At 41.3% G+C, this 25,121-nt stretch overlaps 1 protein-coding gene and 1 long non-coding RNA gene across 9 annotated transcripts in view; one reads left to right on the top strand and one right to left on the bottom strand.

Moving 5' to 3' along the window:
- The window catches only part of LOC119736196 (amyloid-beta A4 protein-like), a 56,964-nt gene that overhangs the window by 8,638 nt on the left and 23,205 nt on the right, over window positions 1-25,121 (bottom strand). For all 8 annotated transcript variants that reach the window (XM_038210223.1, XM_038210222.1, XM_038210227.1 and 5 more), the window contains 4 exons: window positions 9,849-9,987; window positions 7,569-7,823; window positions 3,916-4,157; window positions 766-861 (listed from right to left, as the gene is read on the bottom strand). In XM_038210223.1, coding sequence (XP_038066151.1) covers window positions 766-861; window positions 3,916-4,157; window positions 7,569-7,823; window positions 9,849-9,987 — 732 coding nt within the window. The remainder of the gene's footprint in view (window positions 1-765; window positions 862-3,915; window positions 4,158-7,568; window positions 7,824-9,848; window positions 9,988-25,121) is intronic.
- Window positions 22,952-24,489, top strand: LOC119736197. The gene is made up of 2 exons (XR_005272286.1): window positions 22,952-23,216; window positions 24,227-24,489. It is a non-coding gene; the product is annotated as an uncharacterized LOC119736197 (long non-coding RNA).

The following is a 25,121-nucleotide window of genomic DNA, read 5'->3' on the forward strand; positions in this document are numbered from 1 at the left end:
TGTTTTATAGAGGAGATGATAACGATTCTTAAGTCGGAAAACCTTGAAATGTCCGCCAGGCCTGTGCTTGCTCAGGGTCGAGTTCAGGTGTTTGCCTGTACTGTATCTTAAGGTGCCTTTTTTTGGCAGCTTCAGTTTTATTGGGGAGAGGAGGGGGTGGGAGGGGCACTGTTTGGGGGTGTGGGTAATTACAGCCTTAACACCTGTCTTAATATTTCCATTGGAGGGAAGGAGGGGGTAGGGCTGGGCAGGGAGCAGGGTTTTAGTAGGGGGGGGGGATTTTCAGCCAACATGCCTCACTATACAGCTTTATCTCCACTGGGGATAGGATGGGGCGATTCAGGGGGAGGGACTAGTTTGTTGTTATAGGGTGGAAATTTACATCCTCCGTGCCGTTCTTCAAAGCTTGAGCTCCATTGGGGAGGCGAGGGGCCAGAATTTGTGGGGGGGAGGGGAGATCTTAAGCCACTTCGCCTTTTTTAGTAGCCTCATTCCCATCAAAAAGGGGATGTGGCGATTCAGGGGGAGTAGCCGAGTTTGTTTTGGGAGGTGTGGGGGTACTTACTGCCATCACGCCTTTCTTCAGAGCTTGAGCGCCATTGGAAAGGCGAGGGGCCAGAGTTGTTTTTAATTTTTTTTCGAGGGGGGAGGGGGGAGGGAGAGCTTACTTTGCCTTTTTTGTAGCCTCGTTCTCATCGGAAAGGGGAGGTGGAGATTGAGGGGAGTGGCTGAGTTTGTTTTTAAGGGGGGGGGGGGGATACTTACTGCCATCATGCCTTTCTTCATAGCTTCAGCTCCTTTTGGATCAGTCTTCTTGAGGGCAGCATACTGGTCCTGTGCCTCCTGCCATTGCTGCATCACCTGCACAGAGAGCAAGACAGACGCACCATTGAGACGTGTGACTCGCAATCTCACATACATGTAGACCCAGTAGAGCAACCCTTATGTAAGTAAGATTTGAGGCTTTGCTGGGTGGAGATACTAAATAATGAAAGGTTTGCGGAAACACCATGTGCGAATAATTTCTCAATTAATAGAATGGTTCTGAAAAGAACCAGAGGTATAAACTCGACGTTCCGGTCAGTATGCTCTGACCGTCTCCTCAAGACGGTCAGAGCATACTGACATGAACGTCAAGTTTATGCCTCTGGTTCTTTTCAGAACCATTCTCTGAGTTGAGAAATTATTCCCACATGGTGTTTCCACAAACCTGTCATTATTTAACCCTTATGAAGTAAAATGCAAGCTATAACTCCATGGACTCGGCATGTGAACAGTGGAGACACATTTACTATAGCTGAAAAGTTAGTTACAAATGTACCCATACTTCATGCTATTCAGGTAAGCACACTATGCACCTTACACATACGATCAATTCGGGCGATTCACAGGCAGTGCGCCACCAAGAGTTTGCAATGGAGAGTCCATTATTTCAGTCGAAGTTTACGGTCGACACATCATGGCCCATTTGAATAAATGTCAGCAGACAACTTGGGCTAATATGTTATAGATTGTGGCATAGCGTTCTGCTGCCTTACAAAACACACCACATTGATAACAAGAAAGGAAAAGGGCAAACAGATACTGGAATCATACGCTTACGAAACTACTGACCGGAAAAACAAGCAATTTCAAATGCCCTGCGCTGCGAATTTGTCGACTTTCTCCCACAATGCAATGGGGAAAATGAACTCTCCGTGGCCAACTCTTGGTGGCGCACTGCATCGTGATTCGCCTGAATTCTTCATGAATTTGGTTTTGTTGTCTATTCCTACTTTGCCACAGGTAACGCCGTCTATTTCTTAAATTTCAATGGGTTGAAGTCAATATCAATGAAATGAAGAATGACATGACCCACATGTAGATCAAGGGTGTGAGTGACCACTGATAAAAATAGCTGAAAACAGCTGAAAAAGGTGTAAAAAGCTGAACTTTGGAAATCTCCTACACTTTCGTACACATCAAGTGAGGGGAAAAAAGCTGAAATCCAAAACAAAAAAAGGTTTCTGAGGTTTTGATGTGAATAGGTAGCCGATTCCACAGACGAGGTGCTCTGTAGCAGCACCTCGTCTGTGGAATCCGCTACCTATTCACATCAAAACCTCAGAAACCATCCAGTCCTTCAAAACAGCTCTCAAAACTCACCTCATGTCGTCAGCTTTCAAGTAATCCCTTGCATTTATGTTTACTTTGTTGTTCTGCTCTTCCGTTGCTTACCTTACCTTGTTTAGTTTGTTTATTAATTCATATTGATTTTGTTTACCTACTTTTGCTGCTGTTTTGCTTGTATAAAATTATGTATAGCGCCTTGAGCACCTCACGGTGGATATGTTTGCGCTTTATAAATGTCCAATATTATTATTATTATTTAAGCTGAAATCGGCTTTAAAGCTGAGATTTCACACCCCTGTAGATGTACTGCCGTGACTGCAGGAAAAAAGAGTCTAAAAATACCAGTGACTCCTACCCCACCACCATTAACTCTAGCTGCCATTGAGGAAATGGTCTCTACTACCTCAGGAATTCAGCTTTATTGACACTGGATAATGTTGTTTGGAGTTCAATTATGAACCAGGGAAGTATTCAAACTGCCATGACTCATGTGTGGCAGGGGACTGAGAACAGTTGAAGATGGAAATGGTAAGATTAGGGTTAGGGAAAGGTTACGGAAAGGACCTCCTTATTGCTTGTAGCTCGGGCCACTATTGCAGTAGGACTTAGTTTCACATATTAAAGATATAGTCCATCATTTGTAATTTGTGCATTTTGTTCGTTTGACACAACAAAAGTGCTCAAGATCTAAAGAAGGGTACTGAACAACTAACCTGATGAAGTTTTAGCTCAGCTTCAGCTGTACATTCCGAGAAAAACAGCATTCTAGGATCTCAATTTCAAATCAAAAGTTGCTGAATCATGTTTTGAATTGGGCCTGAATTCAGTGTATGAGACACGTACTCACTGAGCCGATTGCAGCTACGCGATGTCGCGCACTGATCCGACGAATTATAGCAACCACGTGTGCGTCGTGCCAATGCTTGCGTGCGCTTCGCCGAATAACAAAACAAACTACTAATTTCAATTTCCTACGTCTTAACATGCTTAAGAAGCACAGTTGGAAAGGCCTTCTTTTGTTGATTACTTCAAAATGACAGCTTGCCAGAAAGAATAATTTCACAGGGAGTTTAGTCCCCTTACTATCTTTCAACCAAGTATGTTTTTTAACAATAATCATGCCAGTTACTTTTCGGATAGCTGAAAATGATGGACTATAGCTTTAAAATAACCATGAATTCTTTATCAAATGCCATAATGGCCACCACCTGTGCCATGTAAAGTTGTCATCATTGTACCGACCCAGCACAGGCTCTGCATTCTTCTCACAATTTTTGAAACAGTTTTTGAAGGCTTGCCTACTACCTACTGCGGGCGGCGCTATACAATCTTTGCCTACTACAATGGTGACGCTGACTTTCCAGTACCTGGATTAAGGCTGGGCCACGCAGGTCAGAGCCCTACAGACTAGGTCTTTGACCTTTACATCAACATTGGCGATCCCCCCACAGCAGCATTTCATGGACTCGAGTCTGGCCCAATCGCTTCGAAAGAGAGATGGGGGCAATTCCACAGTTACTCGCGTTACGAAAATGTAACATGAGCAACCAATTTTGTGCGTCTAGTTTATCATACATAACACATTTTTCTGGATGTCATCTTTGGTGCTTAGGTAGGTCTAGGTCTACTCTATCTACCATGGGGATAACAGTTATTAAACCTTTTCAGTAAGGTAATTACAGCCCAAGGAAACTCAAAAGTACATCAAAAATGTAACATGAGTAACAGTGGAATTGCCCATGGGCATTCCGTTCCTGTGAACACAGGTTCGTCCCCCTTACATCACCGTGGGAGGATACAGACCTGTGTTCTCTTATGATCCTCTTGTTCTTCAAGACGTTGCTTGGCATCCTCATAAGCATCTCTCTCCTCCTCATCCTCGGGGAGCTGGTGGAAGTAGGGGTCATCTGGTATGGGGTCCGTCTGGGCTTGTACCTCTGGGTCTGTCTCGGGAGCTTGCTCTTCCACAGGCTCGACGGGTTTCACTGGCTCCACGTCAGGTTTGGGTTCAGCTGCGTGAGGCTTTGGCGGGGCTTGCTCCACCTCTGTGGTGCAAGGGGAAATTGATAAAATTGATAAACAGTTTGAAGAATTCAATTCTGACAATTAACTCTTTCAGTGCCAAAGTCGTACATGTACGAGGTAATGTTCGTACTTAAAATCACCAAACCTCGTACATGTACAAGGTAGAGTAAGCATGTTATCACAAGGGGGCGCTCTCGCTCTTTCTAATAATATCATTTTCATTCAGCTATGACCTGTATTTGTTTGTTTCATTCGAGTTCTTGCGAGAGGGCACAGCACTGACACTCGTATTTTCTGCAAAAAGTATGGAATTCCCCTGTGTGCAGGACAATGTTTCAGGGTGTATCACTATGTACATGACTACTATTGACTTTTCAATGTACCAAGGATATGCCAGAGAGCAACAACAACAAATTTAGTGAGTAAAACTTATTTACTTTTTTTTTTACAGAATTTTGAACAATTAAAAAAAAACGCTTGAAGTTGGGTACTTTAGGGTAAAACTTTTCAAATTTCACGGGCACTGAAAAAGAAGTCTGCTTTACTGTGTTTTGCTAAACTTATCAAAGCCTTTGGCACTGTTAAGCTCACTGAATCATTTTAATACCTGGATTAAATTTTTCAGGCACACCCTAACGGACAGAAATACGCTGTGCCTATTTTAAGGTAACTTTAATGTCTTTGACATGTCATCATTCTTATTGGATCATTCAACGATGATCGAAGGAAGAACAAGGATGCGCCAAGTGCAATGCCAGCAACGCCTATCCCGCATGACATGACTCCTGTCAAAAACTGCTGAGCAGTTTAACATCTGTCTAATTTGATTTCCTGTGGGAACTGACTTCTGCTTGATGCCATACAGCTTTACATGAAGCCTAAGGACTACTGTCAAACAGACATGTCATTGGACGGCATGGATGCTATTCGCTGTTACCAAGTCAAGATGGAAATTGCAGAACCGCCACATGGGATCAAGATTGGAAACGGAAGTGTTCCACATTAATATGAATACAGTACAGTGGAATTGTACTGTGTTCACAGTAAAACACAGTACAGTCATGATAGTGGAACGCTGCTATACCGAACATTCGGCTATACCGAACATCATCCTTGGCTCCCGGTTTTAATGTACAAAACGTACCGGACATTGTTGTTGAAAAAAGTCAACAGATTAACAAAATATGTACCGGTTGTACATTTAACACTATCTGGGCCACTTGTAAATTTTCCCGAACATCAAACGACCCATAGTTACATCGTGTTTGAATGTTGAAGAGCGATAGATTGCAATTTCTTCCCCAAGGAATAAAAGGGAAAACCACCCATTGCTCAAGTTTCCGACTCCTCGTGCGGCCGCGGGATGTGACAAATGCCAGTTCACTCTCGGTCAACAGAGGGTACCGGCGGTTCAATCGCTATACTGAACTATCATTAATTACGAACACTTTCTGTGGATCCCACGATGTTCGTTATAGCGGCGCTCCACTGTACCGTACATGTACTGCCCCCCCCCCCCCCCTGGAAAAAATATTATGCATGTCAACTGAACACCATGTGAAGAACAAGTAAGTCTGAATATAAATAGCATTATTCAGCTAACCTGAAACAACTATCGTTCATGTATACTCTAGGCCCAATGAAAATAGCCAGCATCGTAATCTATTTTCTTCCCAATTGAAGCAGGAAATTTGCTCTAATCCGATAAAACCACAAGTCCTGAAATCGCTTTCTCGTAAAATCACCTCGAGCAAAATGCTGTCCACAAACATGACAAACAGAGGACAGAATTTACTGCCACTAAGCCTCGCCGCCACTGGTCAAATAAAAAGCGTGTTATGCGATATCGGCAGCGGTGAGCGGACCGCGGGACATAATTTCCCTCCAGAATAACTCCGTGGAGGCCGGGGTTTGTTCAACACCTCGTTGACAGGAGCAGAATACTCAGACGTCACCGTAGACCAAAATCATTGCTTCCTGCTTGTAATCTGATACGGCTGATTGTAACATGTCAGCTATGCAGAGTGTTCCTGTATGATTTTCACTGGATGCACTTAATTGAGGGCTTAGCAAAAGCCAAGTTTGCGTTTCGTCATGTTCTTGCGAAAGATGTCCTGATTTTGACAGCTAACCCTGACAGGGCTTCGGTTTAGGAATTGAACAAATATCGGGTGACGAAATTTATATCAAACTGATGCTTTTTTGCAATTTACATCATGTCTGTGTGGTGTCAGAAATAGTGTAAATGGTAAGCAATTATGTACATGTAAGTAAGATTTGAGGCTTCGCGTGGTGGAGATACTAAATAATGAAAGGTTTGCGGAAACACCATGTGCGAATAATTTCTCAACTAAGAGAATGGTTCTGATACCTCTGGTTCTTTTCAGAACCATTCCCTTAGTTGAGATATTATTCGCACATGGTGTTTCCGCAAACCTTTCATTATTTATGTACATGTAGGCATACAGGCAAAACATTGGGTAAACCTTTTATTCTTGAACAGTTTGTTTAAAGGCTGTGCTGTCTGTTTCGTGTTGTAGATACTGTTTTTCAAAGATTTGTTTTGGAGGGACGGAGTGACTAGCTGGGTGTGGAAGTTGTTGTAGGTATTGACTTGTCGGCAGTGGCTACAGATTAAGAATAACGATTTCCATGTTCTGTTTAACTTCAACCTGCCCACCAAAATGAACACACAGCAAAAAACATTTGAAGAGCATTTAAAACAATGCTTTCAAACATTAACCCCAACCCTCCTCACTCCTCCAAAATCCTCCTGGCGGTTTTGGAGGATTCTAGAGGATTGAGGATGAATGGTGATTGAATCACATGAGGATTTCAGAGGATTGAGGATGAATGGTGATTGAAGCATAGGATGATTTTGGAGGATTGAGGATGAATGGTGTTTGAAGATGAGGATGATGTTGGAGGATTGAGGATGAATGCATTTTGAGGCAGGACTGTCTGATGATTTTGAAGGATTTAGGCGTTGGTTGTTTTATTTAAACATGAGTGCAAAATTTTGGGATGAGGAGGATTTTGGAGGATTGACGATGAATGCATTTTGAGGCAGGACTGTCTGACAATTTTGAAGAATTTAGGTGCTGTTGCAACATTTTGGAGGATTTTGGAGGATTGAGGATGGTTTTTAGCAAAAAGGGCCTAGGGCATGTAGGGGGTTAGGGTTAAAGAGTGTTTATTGGAAGCAAACGTCCAAGTGGCAGGTAAAGTGTATTTGAGTTTAAAACTAAACTGATGTCCAGAATTTGTTATTTTTACCACATTGCAAATGCTTTGGTTTGATAAGACAACAAAACAACACGAAAACATGAATGGAAACAAACAAAAGAAAAACACAATCGAACAAACCTTAACAAATAAACAAACAAACAAACCCCTCCAACAACAAAAAAATAAAGAAAAACAAAAACCACCTTCTGGAACTTCCGCAGCTGGGACTGGCTTGGGCCGCGGCGGGCAGCAGACAAACTCCACCCCAGTGAAGAGATCCACCTCGTCTCTACAAGGCAGCAACATGCCGTAATCCCGGACTATCTTGTCAGTGGCAGCGCACTGCTTGTCAGCCAAGCTGTGGAGTTCACTCTTAGGTTTGCAAGACTCGCTGTCGTGGATGTGCTCAAAGCCACAGCCCTTTGGCACCATGAGTGCTTTGCTCTCAAAATCACCAACTGTGAGGATAAACAAAATGGTTTCTTTGAACAAATTTGGGCGGGAATTACATGGTTAACCATAGTCAATGGCGGCTGAATCTTTATGAAAGTGGAGGGACACAGTATGGTGGCCGTGAAGGGACATCGTAAATCACCAATATTGATATCAAAATTCAAGACGTAAATTCACGACTTGCCCTAAATCACTGATTTTAATAGCCCCCATACTTTCCGACAACCTTTTACCGAGAGAGTCCGTTTTAATAATTTGTGGAGTTCTTCAGCTGAAAAAGTTGCTCAGCACAAGAAAAAAAAATGGTTTCATACAAATAAAACATGGTTTGAGGGTTGATAGTCGATATTAGCTCCCCGAGGTATTGGAAGTTGAGCAAAGGGAACTAGTCTATTTTCAATACCGAGGGGAGCTTGTATCGACTATACACACCGACTAAACCATGTTTTATTTGTTTTACTATACCTCGCACATGCAGGCCTACAGTACATACATGTATTCACAAACATTTCATCAAGTTCAGCATACTTTTCTCGGCAAAATGTTTTCGTACTTGTGCCCCATCTCTTCATGTAGCTGCTGCATGCTGCTAGGGCGATGTTCGCGCCTACGCACTACTTCCACGATTGCTTCGTAGAGCGCATGCGTAATGAACTAGCGCACTGTAACATTTACAATAGTCTGCTATGGATGTGTGAAACCTGTGCGTGAAACCTCACATGCGCGCTTGGTAAACAGCAAAACTACAGCGGCTGACACATGACGGTGAGTGGACCAGTGAGAACTCTGCTCTCGATCATGAATATGGATGAGGTAATAGTGAATCAGACTAGAGGCCAAAACGTGCTTCTGACTAATTCTCAGCTGATAAGTAAGATTTGAGGCTTTGCTTGGTGGAGATACTAAATAATGAAAGGTTTGCGGAAACACCATGTGGGAATAATTTCTCAACTAAGAGTTTAATGGTTCTGAAAAGAACCAGAGGTATAAACTCGAAACTCTCAGCTGATTCTGAAGTGCTGGTAGTGCATGGATTTGCCGAGTAACAGAATCATATTGTTCAATTACATGTATGATGAGCTCCATACCAGTATTTAATCTCACGACTTTATTGTAAGCTGGACAGGTGACAGCCACCCAGAATCTAGCATTTCATTGGTGGTACAGAGACATTTACTTTTTCAATCTATCTCAAGAAACACCGGTTTGAACACCTGGATCACTGTATTTCCTGATGCCGCTAACAAAGGAAATTCAGTCTCGCCCATATCTTTCAGTCTCCAAGCTTAACCCAATTCAACTCAGTATGCTGCTGTGGTTCCTCTACAATTTCTTACTTAGATGTTGAGTGGCCCTGTCAACAAACAAGTAGACTTTAGCCACATCCAAAGTGCATGGCTTAGCCTGGCAGTGGTGCATGTGCCAATGGGAACTATTGCAAGCCACAGCCATACGGCCTTATTCTGGCTGTGCTACTTGAGTGGTGCCCACCAGGGTGACCGTAAGGTCAGAGCCAATTTCTGCTAAATGCACATGTAGGCCTATCAAAAATCTGTCAGATTTATCAAAAATCTGCCAAATTCCCCAGAATTACTCGAAATACACTATAAACACTTAAATCACGTGCAGATTGGTAGTACTGCCTAAATTAAGATTCAAATTACATAATAAACAATCTAGTCACATAAAGATGTTGTGAAATTATTGGTAAATTTCGGGCAAAACGCGGATCGCGGCCACGACGAAGTCCGTGTCCCAGTGAGCCTCAGCACCTACACGTAGACCAGCCAACCTGTACCATTATGCAAGGGTTTCTTTGAAAGGATTGAAGCTTTCTTAAACAAATGTACACTTTTTTTTGTTGAAATTTGCTGTTTTTTCTGTCAAATAACCATTGTTGCAGAATTATGCCAGAAATCTGCCAAAAAAAATCAGAAAATCGGCTTAAACGGTCACCCTGGTGCCCACCCCTCCCCTCCCCTCCCAACCCCTACAAGCCACAGCTCAGGAAACGGGGAGGAAGTTTTTACCCAGACACGTGTAGGTGAGGACAGTGAACGTCTCGGTGCATCCTTCGGGTATGTCTGGGGCATCCATGGGACACCAGTGGCTGATCTCAACCTCCTCATTGGAATCTTCGATGTTGTTGACCTCCAGATCGCTGTACACCTGCAGGTAAGGGAAGTGACAAACGACAAGGAATAATGAGATTGATGAGACCTTACCGGTACATGCACAATGTAGGCCAATTAATCCTCCTGCTATCTGAACAGTCACAGACAGTCCACAAAAAAAATTCAATCCTCGTCCCCTGCTATGTTTTTTACACAGTCTAGTCACCCACAGCCAGATCATATTTCAAGCAAACACTGTGACTAAATTCATTCAACAGACAAAGAACAGGCAAGTGGTAGGCACAGCTGGCTTATCAATCGCCTATAGTAAAAGCACCAAGTTACATAAACAGTCACAGCCAGTCAATCCTGCCTTATGTGGGCTGGGAGGTCTTAACTGTTGAAAACAGTCACTTGCTTGATTTTGACTGAAGTGAAAGGACAACTTGGCACAAAATGTAAACATAAAGTATGTAAGCAGAGGAGGGTTTATGTTTTACAAAAACGTAAGTTGAACAACGTAATCAACCAACTGAGCTATCCATTCCTATGTTGGTGGTTCCCCATTACACGTCAATGTCTTTGTTCATCAAGGAGCGCTAATCAGCAGCCATAAGCCATGCCATAATCAAGCAAGTGACTGTTTTCATGTGGGCACGTGTGGTCTAGCGGTAGAGCACAGGATTCATGATCGTGAGGTTGTGGGTTCGAGCCCCGCCGTGGCCATGCGCGTTGTGCCCTTGAGAAAGGCGCTTTACCTCAATTACTCCTCTCAACCCAGGTGGTAAATGGGTACCGGCATTATTCAATGCTGGGAAGGTAACAGACTCGCTGTGGAGGAGGTGTGGCGATCCCCCCACAGCAGCATATGAGTCTGGACCAATCGCTAATGAAAGAGAGATGGGCACTCCGTTCCCGTGAACACAGGTTCGTGCCCTTTATTTGTATAAGCCATGCAGCCAGGAATCCTGCTCAAAGTCACGATGCGCTGGCGTCATTACCGGTAGCAATGCTGGGTAACAGCAAATGGGGATCACTCAGAGAGGATGTTTTTTTTAATTAAATGCTAAATTATTTTGTTATAATTCAATGAAATTACATGTACATGTACAGCTCAGATTAAAGCACAAAGCCTACTGTTGACATAATGTACATTTTCTTTTCTTTACCTTATTTGATTTTACAATGCAATCTATTATAACACGAATCACTAATGAGTCAAATCACATTGAAGTCTAATCAGAGTCAAATCACATAAGTCAAATCTCATAAAGTCAATTTCATCTCTATTTTTTCTTCATGTAAATTAAAATATTATGTTTAAAAGCTGTAATTACACAAAACATGAAGGGCAATTTTGTTAACATCTCTCAATAAACAGTAGCTGGAATTTGAACTGAGAATCACACAAGTGTATTTGGGGAGTCAGGTTGGCGTAGTGGTACTTTCCTCGCCTTCCATCGCTGTGACCCGGGTTCGAATCCCGCCTGGGCCAATATGTGGATTAGGTTTTCAGTCCCTACCTGATTCCGTGCGTTTTCCCTCAGATTACTCTTCTGGGCTTTTCCTCCCACCTCTAAAACTGTAATTTCTTCACATTGTCTTCTCTTAATACTGGGACCCATGGGAGATCAGTGGATTCCACTGAATGGGCTACCCAGACAAAATAAGAAATAAATAAATAAATTACATGCAGAGAAGAGATACAAGTTATTACATTGTAGTTGACTGGAAAGGGAGAGTGCTAGGTAAACAGAATTTTGGAGGTTCCCGCCCCCTGCCATGCCTGCCCCCCGTAATTTGCCCTCCTGAATTATTCCTGATCTTTCCTAATTACTCGATCTTAGGCTGCTGACACAGCGAATGATGACAAGAATCATCTCCTGCATCCCAATCACTGCCATCCTCCTTGATGTGCATGTGCATGTACCTAGCCTCGGGCAACAGGGAGAAGGAACGCGGTATTCTGACGCCATTTTGTTAGCTACCGGTATATACAAAGTCAATGGCATGCATGGCGAGTCAGGAAATTATAATGGCTACTCTCTTTAAAGTCTGATTCATACTTATGTATGTGAATACAAAGTGACTTTGACATCAAGAAACATTCCCCGGTGAAATTTGCAGTATTCAACTTTTGCCATCACTATACCCGTAAGTCAACTTTAACCCTAACTCCCTAGGCCTTTTTGCTAGGATGTAGCCTCAATCCTGCAAAATCCTCCAATTGGCCTCATAAAAAAATAGCATACATAGCCTCAGTCCTGCAAATTCCTCCGCTATTTCTTGAACATGGTCCGTGGAGGGGTGACCACTGCCTGAATCCTGCAAAATCCTCCGATTGGCCTCATGGAAAAATAGCACATAGCCTCAATCCTGCAAATTCCTCCATTATTTCTTGAATATGGTCAATGGAGGGGTGACCACTGCCTGAATCCAGCAAAATCCTCCGGCTATGTCTGTCAATAGGCTGAGGCAGAGGCAGTGACATCCTGGAGCAGTGCGGAGGATGTCAAGTATAATCAAGGACTAAAATTGTGTGCACGGCTGAGCATAAACAACACAAGGTCCGGCCCAAGACCTTGACACATTGCGTACTCCGAAATCAGCAACGCACTTTTGCCATAACCTCAATCCTGCAAATTCCTCCAATTTGCAAAAAGGATTTTTGAGGATTCAGGGCGGTTAGGGTTAAATAATTAATCTGTACATTGTATTTGCGCAAGGTACCCGTATGGTATGAATAAGTCCTTAATTTAATTTGTTGTTTGTTATTTTTTTTTTTTTTCAAAAACCTTTGCAAAGATTGACAAATGGTCATTGAGATTACATGTGTGAAAAAAGGTGGAGGTAAGATACTTTCCCTTTTACATTTCCTTGAATTAACGTGATTTTAACAATGTACCGGTACATGTAAACAGTGAGTAGGTTTGACTACATGCACTATATTTTTGGCAGATTCAGGCTTCGTTATTGGATTTGGACAGATTTAAGTTCCGTTTGCCGGTGGTTTGCTTGAATTTCAATCTTTAGGGTTTAAGACTTGCACATTGTACCGGTGCAAAACATATTTCTGTCCACACACATATATGACAAGAAACACAGTAAAGGGGGCCACTTTGCTACCGTCACGTTAGCAGTCTTTTCAATGGTTGTGATTTTTCGTTAAATACCCGAAACCACCAAAGAAGAATTTCAACACACGAATGGACATGCAGCCTTTTGCTTAAGATATTTGAGTTGATTATTTATATTGCCTTTTGACATTATCCTCAACTTTCCATCAAATAATGGACGGAAAACATAGGTAACTTTTTCCGTCCATTTTTGATGGAAATTTGAGGGTGATTTTAAAAATTAAAAAAGAAAGAAAGAAATGATTCAACACATATTACATGATGTATTTTAAGCCTGCATGTCCATTCACATTTCAAAAACTTTTTGGGTGGTTTCAGGTATGTAAAAAAAACATTACAACCATTGGATAAAACTGCTAACACGACGGATGCAAAGTGGTCCCCTATATGTATGTTTCTTGTCATATGTAATTCTGAATTGTTGTGATTGTACCGAGAGGTATGAATTCATTCCAATGTACGTCACATACATGTAGATCGCACCGGTACATACATGTACGTACATATTGATTTACATGTACATGTACCCGGTGTACATGCAGTCAAAGAACATTCTAGACAGACTGCCTATAATCCCCGTCACATGAGCCGGTAATCTCATGACGCCTTGCAGGCCTGAGAACTGTAATGCTCATGAACAAATACAATGCATGTTTGTCGCAAAGAGGCGAACGTTCACATGTAGTGTTGACTTCAGTACATTTGTAACTCACAAACTTACCGTGTACACGAGTACATGAATTGGTACATTAACATGTTCATGCTATGAACCGTATGCCAATAGCCTTGTCTATAAATGAGGCAAATCTTTGTGACTTCCCCAAATATTACACCTGAGCATTGTACACCCCTATGCCCCGCCCACTCCTTCTCCTCAGAGCATGCAAAGTTAAAGAGGTTGTGGAATGCTCGAAGACATTTCCGTCATTTTTCGGGTATATGTAGCCTAAGGTGTGATGAAATAAAAACGACTATTGTGTCTGTCATGAAATGAGTACAAAAGGTACTTTTGAGAGCTGTTTTTCAGGTCCTGTTTCGACCTGAATGTGCAATTTGTGTAAAAGTCGTCGTTGGGGGTAGCAAACAAAACATAGTAAATCGTGACGTAATAAACAGGACTCCCTATGCAGTGTAGTATAAACGAGTCTTGTTTTACATCACAATTTACTATGTTTTGTTTGCTGCCCCCAACGACGACTTTTGCACAAATTGCACGTTCGGGTCGAAACAGGACCTGAAAAACAGCTCTCAATTTAAGTACCTTTTGTACTCATTTCATGACAGAAATAATAGTCGTTTTTTTTATTTCATCACACCTTAGGCTACATATACATGTATACCCGAAAAATGACGGAAAGGTTTTCGAGCATTCCACAACCTCTTAAAAAAAACACCACCTGCATCTACATGTATCTGCTTCAGTGGCAGAATCCACTTGATTTTCATCTGTGTTATACAAGTACATGTGCAGAGTTTCCCCTGGCTATAACGTACTGAGCGAGGTGGTAAAAATTCAAATTGATGTTTGAAACAAAATTTACGCAATCTGCAAACTGAAAAGAACGCAGCGCTGAGCGCTCTAAAAAATGCGCGATGATTCCCTCTACACACTTGTCAGTTCTTGATACATAGAGGTCAAGGAAAAGGCTCATTAATCACACACAATGAAACTTTTGCAGTTAGTTTTCTCTTTACTGCCAATCTTGACAGCGAGGTGGTGATATTGGCATAAATTGAGCGAGGTGGTCACTGAAAGTAGCGAGGTGGGCCGCCTCACGTTTGAATGGGCGGGGGAAAATTGGTACGGTGTACATGTAGAGTGAGGTGTCGACAGTCCGCGTCATTTTTATTCCTAGGAGGGTTAGGGGCAATGTCATGAATAACTCATGTTTATCCATGAGAACGGACAATGACATCAACAGCATTGTTGTTAGTTACTCAACTAGTTACAATACATTAAAGCATTTTAAAGAACGGTTGTCGTCGAGCTACCACACAGTAGCCTAGTGGATAGCGAGATGAGCTATGGATACAAAGATCCCTGGTTCGAATCCACGTCGTCTCTGCTCATTTTCATCAGCTATTTTTCTTCTCCAAATTTATCACTGAGATAATTTTAAATTAAGGGGAAACTAGAACGAGAACCTAAGTCTTGCAATGATTCAAAGGAAAAACTGAATTATTCAAAAAAAAATTACGCGGACAGTCCATTGCAAGCTGCCAAGGGCACCACCCTACTGCAATAATCCATGTCACACAGGCTGCTGGGTGGGGGTAATTCCTCCATCCTCTGCTAAAAAAAAAACTCTTTCATCGGACGGAAACAACATACACGCACTACATAAACTAGCACATATCGCATCCTCCCACACAGCCTGTAAACGAAATCATATACATACCGATATTGCATGTCTTCAATTAAAGGGACACTATAGTACACACATGTAGTTTAACATGAACTGGTACATGGGCAATTCCACACTTACGGGCCAATTAGATAAGTTTATGGATGTTGCATAAAGAGGGTAAAAGATGAGCTAGTATTTTCTTCTGTTTTTTCCATTATATACCTTGCTAAGTTGAAAGTTGCTAGGACAAGACAAGACATAAGATGTTATCTTTTTTGGGGGAGAAAATAACAGGCATCTTTTCTGTGTGATACACGTGTACATGTACATGTATGTATGTAACATGGACAGACACACTACAAGAAAAAGGGTGCTTAGGACAAATTCAGTTTCTAATAGGCACTTCCAGTGACATTATTCAGCCATTTTACATTGTTATCAAACCAAAATATAACAGTTTTCACACTGGCTTCAAATTTATGGTGTGATTAGGGTTACGTACGAACAGGGACAGACATTTTGTGACGAATGTCCAGTCAGTTCGTACGTATAAATCCTGATTATATAACATCAAATAATTCTTCACATTGACCATGTTGACTCCGAGTTTTCTAGGTTTTGACTGATAAGCATTCCTCCAGGGTACATCTTCTTAAATAAGCCACACATTTGCTCGCATTGGCTAACTGCGGTCTTAAACAGCTGCAGCCAGATGTCTTTATACATGTACATCTGGTCATGATAAATTACCCAGAATGCCACCCCCACTTCCTTCATAAGATTCTGTGAAGCTCATCAGCCCGTCCCAGCACCCTGTGTGCAGGACAGGGGGTACGAGTGAACTACTAACATACAAATGTACATCTCACCCCTGACATCGTGTGATCCTAGAATATTGTTTTCTCAAAATGTGCATTCACTTTAACTATGTTTAAGCTTGTAAAACTTCATCATGTTTATAAGCACCCCTGTTTATTTTGAGCACTTGTGTTGCTTCAAGTGAAAAAAAGCACAAATTATGACAACTGATCTACATTTGTATATGGACATGTACCGGTACATTGTACCTGTTATAAAGGGAATGTACAACATTTGCTGTTGCTGCAGTTTTCAGAAATAAGTGGATTTGGAGGATTAGTATGTTATAACTGCTTGTTAACATGACATGTTTCCCGTTTTGGGCTTGTAGATGCTGGAAAAACCAAGAAAACCAATCGTGTTCTTGTAGTCTGGAAACAGAGCAATTATTAGACTTTGGGGAATTGTAAGGTCAGAGAATCAGTCTTCATGGTAGGAGGCTTGTACCCCTTCACAGTGTGTTTACAATCAACACTGATCAATTGCAAAGAAAACGTGGAATAACTAATCATTAAAAATTAGGAGCAGTTTTTGAGAAAAAAAAGCCAATTTTCTCCAACGTTGGTCAGCCAACCAGCTTTGGGAAAATACCACTTTTCTTAAAAATGACAGCACACCCGAAGCCACGATTTTACAGGATGCTTTAGACTGTCATTCCCTATAAAAATCCAGTAAGGAACCGGTATTTTGTGATAATTTGATCGTTTCATTTTGTGATGTTTGCAAATGTTGTACCGGTAACATCTTCCCTTTAATAAAAACATGAAATGCATTGCTCTAATGATCAGGGGTGTGAGTGACCACTGATTAAAATAGCTGAAAACAGCTGAAAAAGGTGTAAAAAAGCTGAACTTTGGAAATCTCATATACTTTTGTACATAGCAAGTGAGGAAAAAAAACTTAACTGAAATCCAAAACAAAAAAAGCTGAAATCAGCTTAAAAGCTGAGATTTCACACCCCTGAATGATTAGCAAAATTGGGTAATTCCGATTGATTGCTGATTAATGTGACTGTCTCGGTAACTGTGTGCTTTTTATGAATCAGTCTTTTCTTTTACATACATGTACATGTAGTGTACATGTACATGTACACTACAGCATGGTAAACTTTGTTACATTTACCATACTTGCGTGTACAGTCATACATGTACACACTATGCAAAATTATTAGTCTAGTTCAATACTGTACTTGTCATGCTTGATGGTTTGTGTTGTACTTCTATGCATGTACATGTACATGTACGGTTACCATGCACCTACACTGTGGACAATATGGGTATCCATTTCATGCATTATTAACACCAGACTCAGGCCAGATGCATAATGCTGGGTAGCATCTCAACTTGGCCTCCATCAATAAAACTGTCAGTGTGGTGTTTGCTAGCCAGCTGAGACAGCTAGTCAATACAGCCACGCAGAGTGTGGAGAGAACTAGGCAATGATAATGAACATGAACATGTACTGTGGTTATTGGAGGCCAGGCCAAGGATGTTTGGCCATACATGTACATGTTGTACATTTTTGTACATGTACATGTATGTAAACCCATACATGTACATGTAAAAACAAAATGAATACATGTACATGTATGTATTACTTAATGCTCAATGGAATTATAATGTGCATGGCCCCAAACATGGGGCCTGCCGCTCGGTCACTGATAACCGACCAAGCCCAAAGCTGCTTTTTAACATTTAGGGCATTCCCATTCATAAATTTCATGTACGTGTGTACATTGTACGTGTATTCGGTACATACTTTGAATGAGTCAGTGAAAAGTTGAAACAAGTCAAAAATTATAACTTTCCAACGATTTTGCTCAACAATTTTAATTTAACACCCCTCTAGCTAAACATTTGTTATGGTATGGTACCTGTACATGTACATGTACCATGTGCTTCTCACAAGTAGTAACCATCTCCTATTGGCATGTGCGTGGCACGTACTGCGCAACATGGAGTACCGGAGTGAATACGTCACGTGCACAAAATGTGTGTGAAAGACAATAGTGCCTGATTCAGCCCGAGACATGCTCGCGTACTCCATTCGTTTGCACTACACTTTCTGGTTCTAAATGATGTCACAAGTGCTTCAGTACTCCATGGCACAGAATGTGGCAGTAGTGTGAATATAGGACTCTATGAAATACTGACTCATTGATACAGTGTATACAGGGCTGCCAACTCTCACGCATTGAGCATGAGACTCACGCATTTCAGGTTGCTCTCACGTTCTCACACGCACTTGGGATTTCTCAAGCTAAAAAAATAAAAATAAATAAAACACGAAAATGATGTTTAAATGATGATCTTTTGCTCAAAAACATTGGCTAAAGTGGTCAGAAATCGCCTCAGAAGGCACCACAGAGTATCTACATTTTTTTTTGAGGCCCTTCAGCGGGCCCCGAACCCACGCCGTTGGGGCTTCGCGCTTTCTCACTCTTACATGTAGCTCTTACTCAAAGTTGGCAGCCCTGTGTATAGGCCTACATGTGTACATGTATACTATGTACATGTGTATAGTATTGCGCATGCCTAGAAACAAAGATAGTGAATGTTCAACCAATAAAAGGCACCAGACTTCATAGTCATCATAGTGGGCCAAATGTTCATGTGACACTGGAAACGTGCTTTAACTGTCAGCCTGTGTTTATACTGTTTAATATTTGCAACAAACACCTACAACACGTACACGTCTGCAGGGAACTAACGACACACATGTTGTTTAGAAATGGATTCAAGGTTTCATGCAAATTCTCCTTTCAAGATAACAAAAAAAGCATGGGCGAAATAGTTAAATTAACTGATTGTGTCACACACTAGCCGGCATTTTTCCCCCTCTTATAGGCCCCTACATTTGTGATACAATTTATGTAAATCTAATGTGGTTCACATTCACAAAAAGCATGAAGTGGTTGTCGTGGCTACATGTATACAACAGACATCTGGGTAATGGCATAGTTAAAATGGCGAGTGTCTCAAGAGCACATACATATGTACAAACATGTACAGTACCTATTTGTTTAATACTGTGTACATGTACACGCATGGAGGAAGAAACAGATGTACAGCCTGTCTCCAAAAAAAATGGTACAATCAGAAAAAAAATTGGTTAAATATGAAATTTCAAAATAAGTCATTCTTACTTGGCATAATATTAAAGAACAAAGACTGGGCTTTCCAAAAGTGTTTGTTTGATCTTATTTGCTTAATTGTCAATTCAGAGATATACATGTAATCAATTTAGTGCGATACACCAAAATCAATTTTGTGCCACTTTTATGCATCGTGGGCAGAGTTGTTTCGAGTACTGTGCCATGCTGTCTTGAAGCTCACAACAGATTGCAACTTGGCAAAAGAAACAAACACGATTTTTGTGTTCCGCAGTAAACTGGAGTTAACTCTGGATTGACAATAAGCAAATGAGATGAAACAAAAAGTATTGGAAAGCTCGGTCTTTTTTCTTTAATGTGATGCTCAAAACGACTTACTTATGTTGAGATTTAATATTGGAAAAAAAAAATCGTTTTCGATTGTACCATTTTTTTTAAACAGGCTGTACTGTAGGTCTGATACAGTCTGTTACAGTCTAAGCATAGTCTGTTCATTCGGTTCCCTGTATATTGGTAGTCGGGTACATATGATTCTTGGAGATCGTTAGAATGCCTGTCACTCCCTTTGTTATCTACTTCATCAAGCTCTGTGTACTGTAGATGCATTATTCTATTGGTCGCTAGGCAACGCATCCATCTCAGTTCAAGATGATCACCGTATAGCATTACCGTGTCATTGTAACCTGATTGGTTGTCTTGCAGAAGGCTGTACACTTTATGCTGCAATTGATTAGGTTTACAACCATTAGCAGAGGAACCAAGAGAACCGGGATGGGGTTAGACATGAAGCAAATGCAAACCCTAGACCCATTATTATTATTATTATTAATCATTTCTGGTAATGAAACCAAGGATTCCTCAAAAGCGCCCTAGGCACTGTAGCTCGCAAGCCTGAAGAAACCTGTGGAGAGAAGACAATGAGAAGAAGTTACAGTTTTAGAGGCGGGAGGAAAAGCCCAGAAGAATATTCTGGGGAAAACCCACGGAATCAGGCAGGGACTGAAAACCCAATCCACATACTGGCCCAGGCGGGATTCGAACCCGGGTCACAGCGGTGGAAGGCGACGAAAGTACCGCTACGCCAACCTGACTCCCCACGTCAGGGAACTGTAGTCTGGTTCCCTGACTCCATATAAGAAGAAACAGAGCAGTTTACATACATTGGGGAATTGTAAGGTCAGGGAACCAGTCTAGCTGGCTTGTACCCGTTCATAGGTGTGTAATCGATTGCAAACAAGTGCGATGGTCAATTGGGGCCAGTATTTGAAAAAAAGCCAGTTTTTTCCAACGCTGGTCGGCCGACCAGCATTGGAAATTGATACAAAAATAGCACTTTTCTTGAAAATGACAGTATACCAGGTGCCATGATTTTACAGGATGCTTTACACTGTCATTCACTAACAGTCCAGCAAGGTATTTCAAAATGATTTGGTAGTTCTATTTTTTGATGTTTGCAAATGTTGTATTTTAATTACCGACTTCGCACCAAGTCTACCTAAATGCTGGCCTCAAATTATACAGTTTGATATTCCTGAAGCAGAAATGGGCCTATGAAAAGAAGTCTTCATGTCTTGGGCTTGAACACTCTTAAAGCCGTAGCCAGAGAGCAAGCCGCAATTTTGCAAACACTCTATGATTATGATCATAGGATGTGAGTAACAGCTGTTGTATGTTTCCTATAGATACCTCATGTATGTAGTACAATGTACCTTGGGGATTTGTGCCTTGCACCTGTGTGGTAGTAATTACCAGCAATGTGTAGGAACTGACAAGTGATAACGCCAAGTGTTGACACCATGATGCACCTGACATCATGCTGGGTCATGTTATTACTCTGGCAGGAGTTTATATTTAAACCTGGATGTTAGTTACTATGGAGATAAGCAAAATCAGAGCTGCATTGTGTAGTCTCCAACGTCATTGCTGCATAAACAATGTACATGTACATGTAGTTCAACCAAGCCTAATTTGTCAGTTGGCCATGGATTTTAAACTCAATACTGGTAGATAGGCCCTACGGTAGGTACATATACATGTAAAAAGCTGAGTTCTGCTTCCTGATGGTGTACATGCATGTATGTACACGTCAGGAAGCAGAACTGTATAGATTTTTTTTTATTTCTCATAAAATTCAAAAACAATTAAACGCGAAAAATAATGATGCAACAACCCCCCTTCAATACACAGTTTAAATTTTTCTTTACGTCGCCTCAGTTTTGATCAACCCTACCCCCTACCGGTACTCCCTTTTTGCTACTAGGAACCTTCCCCAATCCTCCAAATCCTCCAAAATGTTACAGTTTCGTTCAAATGAAGGATACCCAGCGCCTCAATCCTTCAACTCGTCAGACAGTACTGCCTCTGAAAATGCATTCATCCTCAATCCTCCAAAATCTTCCTCCTCTTCAAAAACCATTCCATCCTCAATCCTCCAAAATCCTCATGTGCTTCAGCACCATTCATCCTCAATCCTCCAAAATTATCATGTTTCTCAAACACCATTCATCCTCAATCCTCCAAAATCCCCCTAAACCGCCCAGACGATTTAGGAGGATTGAGGTGGGGTGGACTAAATATACAGTGAAAATAAATACAAAATTCCCCCCCCCCCCCTTCCCCCCGAAAAAAAAGTCTAAATTCTTTTCAATGCAAAAGAACCTTTAACTACATGTACATGTACTATTGCTCTCCTTTCGCTCTGGTGCAATTGATATCTTAATCGAAATTAGTCTGCGTTAACCAATTAAAAACAACCCCGCCTTCCCCCACCACCAATCCCCTACCCAATTACCGGCAAGTGTTACAAACAACATGACCATATGCATAAATTATCATACTAGGGAATGAATAATGGCTGACACGCACTGCGATCTGGGGGTCTGCGTCAGGCGAAAAAGGGGAATAGCCAAGACACAAAAAAAAAACCTCTACTGCCTCAAGGCAACAAAATCATGAGGGAGACGGGCCCCACCGCTTCAATAATTCTGATCCTCGGAAAACGGGGGAAGAAACTCTCATTTATTTCTGCCTCTGAGATATATTCTCTGAAGTATTTTTCAGGATGAATTGAAAAGGGTGGACGCTGAGGGATTTGTTTCGTTTCTATTTTTTTTTTCTCCCGTTTCTGACGGCAATGGAGACTACTCAGAAACGAAGGGCAAGTAATTGCTTTTGCTTTTATGAATCCCGGTGCTGAACTCATAGACCATTTACATTCATTTTGTCTGCATTTTCACGAAGGCTCAAATTTCGTACAGGTCTCTCGAAACATTAAAGTTGTCTCTTCATCGAAACAACGTATTTCATTTCGTAATTTCGCCGACGATATTTAGCAAAGAATCGCTTGTGGGGAATGAATTTAAAATAAACTCTGTGCATGCAGCTTTTTCGTCTTCATGAAACAAAGTAGACACAGAATCTGCAAATAGATTTGATAAGCCTTAAAGAGAATGTACAACATTTGCTCTTGCTGCAATTTTCAGTAGTAAATGGATTCGGGGGATTAGAATGTTATAGCAAATATTGTTAAACTGACTTCTATACTACAATCACGAAAGTGATTCGGGGGCGCTGCCATTTTTCCGACCGGTCTCCTGTCCCCATCGCGCCTGTTGGCTGCGGGGGATGCGGAACGGGGCCCGGCTATTTCCACCCCATTTTCCCATAATTCCTTTCCCCATTGAGCCGGCGCCATCTTGCGTACGGGCCGGATAATTGACGTGCCACGTCGTATACGTTCGTTTATGAGCATGCAGCGCATGCAACAGCACAGCGTTGTTGACATGGTTGACGTATCTGTTCCTCCTTGCTCCAGTTTTCTCTTTGAACGGTAAGTCTCATTTATGATATGTATTTTTGTTTGTGAAAAGTGGTATTCTTTCGAACGCCACTGGCATTGAGAAGCATTGTTGTTTGTGAAAAGTGTGAGTTTGTGAGTGTTCAATGATGGCGTAGTCTGGTGGTAGTACGGGGAGGGTTGTACGGGGGAAGGCCTCGGCCCGAGTTTGGCCGTGTGTTTACTTAGCTAGGCTTAAATGTGGCCAATTTACTACACGCTGCATGACCTCGCGCAACTACAGGCCTCACTTGGAACATGTACCCGAACATGTTTGTAGAACTTTGTCAACTTTTGATTTCACAATTGGGCTTTGTTGGTAGTTTATTTTTGGAATTTGCTTTAGTTTGTTTTAGTCCTAAGCCTAGGCCTACTACTACTACTCAGTACTAGCTACAAAAAACTGCTGCATTTGTATATAGGCCATGAAATGTACATTCATTCCATACAAATGATGCAAACTAAATCTTTGTGGTAATCTTAGAACACGGCATATCATACTTAAAACTTCCTTTAAAGAAATGGCTTTCATAGTCATAGGCAAAACAAAATTAATTTACTGCAAAATCAAAGACCAATAACCAACTTAATAAAGAAACCCTCAAATCAAAATTAAAGACGTGATCAAGTTCAAACCTCAGGCCAAAAATAAAAAAATACAGGCAAAGACTAAAACCTGAAACCAACACAGTTAGAATAGTGGATCTTAGAGAATACACTCTGGCAGAAAATCACATGACTCGACAACAGACATGAACCCAAGCAGGATAAAGAGAAAACTAATACATTGATGACTGTTCAGTGTCTCTGCTGTTCTGCTGAGATAAAGTCATATGCGGGGGGGGGGGGGGGGGGGGGGGGGTCACAAAAATACAACATATAAGACATGTTTCGTTGTTTGGCATGTTTAGTTAGTACTTCAGTAGTGCATTCCGCATAAATGGGGTATTGCAAGTTTTCTTCACCTTAGTCGTTATTCTTTTCTTTCTAACTCCTTTACACAGGACTCCCGATGACACCCACATCACATGACCAGCTCCAACCATGCTCCAAGCATGCTCCAGTGCATGCTTCAACCAGTTCCTAAAGCAAGAATCTCAACTCAAGACGAAGACACCTATTCTTTCCAGTTCAACTGCAAGATTCCTGCTTTTTCTCTTTACCCATTCAAAACACATTTTCCTTCTAGCCATAATTTTATTTTTAGAAGTCATGAAATAGTGCCAAACAAATCACTCTTTTCTGCTGTTTGATGTCCATCCTTTTTTTAAATTATGTCCTTGGCTTAGTTGTACCCAAGAATAATGATGGAATGATTACCCGATAATTACTGGCCAAGCAGACTGTATCGATCCTGGCAAACTTATTTGATAACAAAACAATGTCTTCGATTACCAAATTACATAATCACTCTTAAAACTTCACAACAAAATATTCATGATCGCATACCCCTCCGTTTCTCATGAGTTTTTACCAACACTCATTAAAAAAATGTTGTCCTGTAACTTACAATGCCACTGTCATTATTTATGATTACAGCTTTTAACACAAAAAACTGCAATTGCACAATAACCTTTGGCCGTCTTGCTTGAAAGTCTTTCATGGAATGTTTGTGCCTATGGTAAACAAGCCTGGACCGACGTCCCTTGCGAACATTGCCTACAATTATATCCCTTGAGTTTTGTCGAAGTACTACCCTGTACAGTAATGAATGCAAATACATTATTACTAAAAAAATTGTGTATACCTGATTTCATTTTCATAGTTTTGTAATAAATACATTTAACATGTGGTGCTTGACATAATTATGAAGTGCTCCAATATGTCCTTTCTTTTAGTTTTACTCTCTTCTGCAAATAAACGTGTTACAATACTTTGCTGTACAACCCCATCACCATA

Source organism: Patiria miniata, unplaced genomic scaffold (genome assembly GCF_015706575.1).
Source record: "Patiria miniata isolate m_02_andy unplaced genomic scaffold, ASM1570657v1 HiC_scaffold_29, whole genome shotgun sequence".
Lineage (NCBI taxonomy): Eukaryota > Metazoa > Echinodermata > Asteroidea > Valvatida > Asterinidae > Patiria > Patiria miniata.